General features: G+C 48.4%; 1 protein-coding gene across 1 annotated transcript; it reads right to left on the reverse strand.

The window, feature by feature from the left end:
* Window positions 1-2,580: 2,580 nt before the first annotated feature.
* Window positions 2,581-3,948, reverse strand: LOC123167060 (homeobox-leucine zipper protein HOX2). The gene is made up of 2 exons (XM_044584897.1): window positions 3,418-3,948; window positions 2,581-3,292 (listed from the first exon to the last, which is right to left on the reverse strand). Exons 1-2 carry the CDS (start codon window positions 3,850-3,852, stop codon window positions 2,834-2,836), a joined length of 894 nt encoding a protein of 297 aa, XP_044440832.1. The 5' UTR covers window positions 3,853-3,948; the 3' UTR covers window positions 2,581-2,833.
* Window positions 3,949-4,495: the final 547 nt, after the last annotated feature.

Below are 4,495 nucleotides of genomic sequence, written 5' to 3' on the forward strand. Positions count from 1 at the left end.
AAGTAGGTGAACGAAGTCACAAAACTTGCACGTGAACCACTCTAGTGACTACTCGTGGAAGAAATTAGGATCTATCAAATCGAAATGCCACTTATTCCAAGAAGGTAGTAGTACTAGTTTACTAGCTAGGCACTGTGGAATCACGCCCGCTAAATCGTCGCTTTGGTGCACTTTCATCGTCGAAGTTGCATGTGTGTGCTCGGGCGGCCGGCATCTGATTCGTCGGTCACGCTCGGCTGTGCGTGCGCTTCAGCCTGTCGTCGTGTGTTTTCTGATGGCCTCATTATCAATATCACAGTCAATATAGTTTCCTAAACTCGTTCTAAAATATATTTTATATTCTTTACATATGTGTGATGTGGGTATTTGTTTTTTTTATTTTGTTAAGTTTAAACTATTTTACTTTTTTTTGGAAAAAAACTTTCTATCTATTTATTTTCAATCATGGTAGTACAATGAACAGTAAAAATAATAAAAATTACAGATCCGCCGGAGACACACCTCGACACGTCCACCGATGATGCTAGACGCATCACCGGAATGGGGCCTAGACAGGGGGACCTTTATTCCTTCAAAGACAGATCCACCAGAGACACGTCTCCACACGTTAATCGATGATGCTAGACGCATCGCCGGCGGCAGGCAGAAAACCCTAGCTTTTTGGGAGGCGGCAACTTTAAACTATTTTACTTATAAGACAATAATAAAACTTGAATTGGTTTGAAATGGAAGAATTAAAGCTTGCTGTTCTCAATCATTGCTGGCACAACCATGTTAATCACCAGTGGTATTTGTCCAGATGTGTAAATAAAACCCAAATCCCTCTGAAGTAAGAGCTTGCTTCTGAGAATCCCTCCTGTGTAGTACAGAGAGCTCTGTGGGCCCGCTCATCTCAGCGGGTTCTAGTAATATATACATTTTCAAAAACTATATGAAACAATAAAGGGCTTGAAGTAAAAAAGAACATCTCTCTCCTCTCCAAACTTTGTAGAGGACATTTTTCTGAGTGTACCACACCACTACTTCTCCTCCGCCGGTAATCTGCTGCTCTTCCCTCCTCCTCTACCGGCTATGTCGCTGTGGAAGTGAGGGTAGGTCTTGTTCTACCATATGCAGCTCTATTTTCCTTGATTTGGGGCTTTAAGTACAGTTAGACAACAGAGCATTGTTGGTGTTGGCGATGGTGGTGATTTGGCGAACTAATTTTCCTTGAGCTTCTCCACCTCGGAGTCGGCTGCGATGGTGTTGATAGCTCGTTAGCATGGATTTTTGCTAGCTTCTTTGGCCGATGAGGTCAGAGTTTGCTATGTTTGTCATCATGGCGGCAACAACGGCTTCCATATGTAGTTTGGTCATCCTCCTCTTCTCCATCACGTGGGTTCGACATAGTAAGGCTTGTTGGGTTTTTTCCGGGATTGGTGTGTGTTGATCTTCCGGCTGCGATGACTCGCTGTTCTTTTTCCTCCAGGGCGCTAGTCTGGCAAAACCATGGCCTTTATGACTTCTTATCTGTGATCAACATTTTCTGGTTGGCTTCAGCGATGGTGAGGTAGCAGGGGCGGCACGGCATCGGTCTGTTCGGGATGAAGAAAATGATTTGCCCCTAGGGACTTTGGTTTTTTATTTCAGGCTGCATGTATTGATTGTTTGGTCAATAGACCCGAGGCCTTTCTTGGAAAAAAATAATATGAATATTTAAGCATCGAAGCTTGTTTTAGAGCAACAAATCTACTAAAACAATACACATGAGCATTTTAAAAACTCGAAATGCAATTTGCTTCAAAACAACAATATCCAAGGGATGTGCTTCAACTTCTCACCTTTGTAACCAATTGAAAATCTAATGAAAAAAATGGACAATCTTGCAGAAAGACCAAAACCAAAGATGACTTGTGAAGCATGTGGGTGCTGAAACTGGTGATTGCTGGCGAGAATGTATATAATCGCAATCGCTATGGGAAAAAAAATCAGCCATGAAGAGGATTGTTTTCTTTTTTTAAAGATCACAAATTAAGTATGTCACATCAAGCTTAAGGCTATACCCACAAAGAAATCCTTTTGTGTGCTAAATCACACACATATTATGTGTTTTATATCCATCCTCGACATGAAATCCATTTTGTTCATGATTCCTTGAAACCTATATGTATGATTTTCTGCCCAGTTATAATCCATGATAGGCTTTTTGTTTCTCTATTTTCTTAATGAAATTATTCTTAAACACATACAAACGACAAGCTGAAATACCTGAACAACCAAAATGAGGAGACCATGCATACACCTAACATGTTACTTGGACTTGGGAAATTTGCCCCCAAAACAGGAAAGTGCAATGGTGAGTATACTAATGGCCTAGCTTCTTTTGCTAAATGACCAATCTAAAGCAGAAGTCACCTTGAAGATGCAACCTGTCTGGTAGCTCAAAATTGAGTAGATGATACATCAGACAAACCAAGTCAAGTAGTCAAGTAGTACTAATGCACCACCTCTAGATCTACGCTGCCCACCGAAACATCTATGCAAGACGGGGTAGAAAAATACTCAACATGTTGCTGTACTATTACTCAACATGTTAGTAAGTTCCTCGTATGAATTAGTTTCTCTTGTTATTATCAACTTTTCACATGAATACATTCATCCCTGCGGGAACTCATCCATCGATTCGGCCCGAAATTGTTAGAATTAATGAACTTACATTTCCCCCAGAGACGGAGAAAACCAAGGATTAAACTTTCTGCTAAACTTGCTTAAGTTTGTGAGTTGTGCCAATGCCGCCATTTTTGTTAGCTTGCTTGGCATGCTGATCATGGCGTCGTCACATAGATAACCCGTTCTATCTGGCCGGCTTGACCACCTTGACGAGCCCCGAAGAGCCGCCGTACGTCACTTCGGTGTCCCTGAACCTGCAGAAGAACTGCCGATGTTCGGGCAGTGCCACTGGGGTTGGCATTGGCATGCCGATGCCGGAGTTGGCGGAGAAGCTGGGCACGTTGCAGGCCGAGGCAGAGGACGACGACGCGACGCGCTTGCAGGAGAGGCACATGGTGAGGGTGGTGAGGGGCCCCGTCGCAGCGCCGCTGTGCGCTGGTGGTGCGGCGTTGAGCGCCCTGAGCTCGGCCACCTCCTTCTCGAGGCGGCAGTTCTGCTCGGCGAGGTGCTCGCACCAGCGCTTCATGTGCTCGCAGTCCACCTCCGTCTGCTTGAGCTTGGTGCGGGCGCGGCGGTTCTGGAACCACACCTCCACCTGGCGCGGCCGGAGCCCCAGCCGGTTCGCCAGTGCCGTCTTCTGCTTCTGCAGATTGTCAAGAAAGAAAACTCGGTCAGCGCGATGAGATCGATCACAAAGAATCCATGGACGAACACCACGTGGCCGAGGCAGATCGATTGATCGATGAGGGTGAAGGAGAAGGGACGTACGGGGTTGAGCGTGCTGTGCATCTTGAAGCACTCCTCGAGGACGGCGGCCTGGTCCTTGGACAGCCTGAGCTTCTTGCGGTCGCCGCCGTCCTCGTCCTCGTCGCTGCCCGCGGCGGGGAAGACGCCGGAGCCGGTGCGCTCCAGGCCCCTCTTGATGCCTCCGCTCACGCCGCTCTCGGGCGACGTGGACGTCCTCATCCCCGGCTCCTCCTTCCGCTGCTGGTTGGCATAATGGTGCAGCCCGTACGACTCCTGGTCGGCGCCCGCCACGCCGACGACGGAGCTGAGCGTGCCGGTCCAGTGCGCGTGCGCGTGCGGGTGCGACCCCGAGGCCGGGGAAGAGGAGGCGTTGGTGGTGGAGGACGTGAGGCTGCCCTGCGAGGCGAGCCCCAGCCCCAGCCCGAGGTCCAGGTCGAGGCCGGCGGCGCGATGCATCGTCGATCTCCGGCGAGCCCGATCCGATCTGAGAACTCTCCGGGGTAGAGGATGGATGATGGCACGGTGGCAGTGCTCTGTGGTGGTGATGTGATGATCTCGTCTGGTCTGGCATGCGGCCGCGGGGTGGTGGGCTATAAATAAGGCAGAGGCAGGCGACGGAGCGAGCAAATGATGAGCTGTTCGATGATGGGGGAGGTGGTGGATCTCCTCTCCTCTCCGCAGCATTGGGTAAATAATGGCGATAAATGGGTAAATAATGGAGTATTATTAATTGGCTGTGAATGAAAGGATAAATAATGGCGATTCCGCGCCAGCGCCTCATCATCGCCAGCCACCGTGCATGCCTGCTCCTCCTGGATCAATCTGTCTTGACCCGGTCCGGCCCTCCCTCCCTCTCGGCTGGGCTCCAAGCAGTTCCGAGGCGCTCCTTGGGCTTGGCTAAGTTGTGGTCGTGTGATCAATTCATCGGTTTGCTGTTTAGCTAACCAATTCCATTGCAGATGTCTAATTTCACACGTCAAACTAGTATTACTCCTTACCCGAATGGCACTCTCCAATTGCAGCCTAGTACAAAGGAGTCTTACGAAAATGAAACAATGTAGTAGTAGCACTTATAATTCTTGTTTTCCTTTTCTTTCAT

This window comes from Triticum aestivum, chromosome 7D (assembly GCF_018294505.1).
Source record: "Triticum aestivum cultivar Chinese Spring chromosome 7D, IWGSC CS RefSeq v2.1, whole genome shotgun sequence".
Classification (NCBI taxonomy): Eukaryota; Viridiplantae; Streptophyta; class Magnoliopsida; order Poales; family Poaceae; genus Triticum; species Triticum aestivum.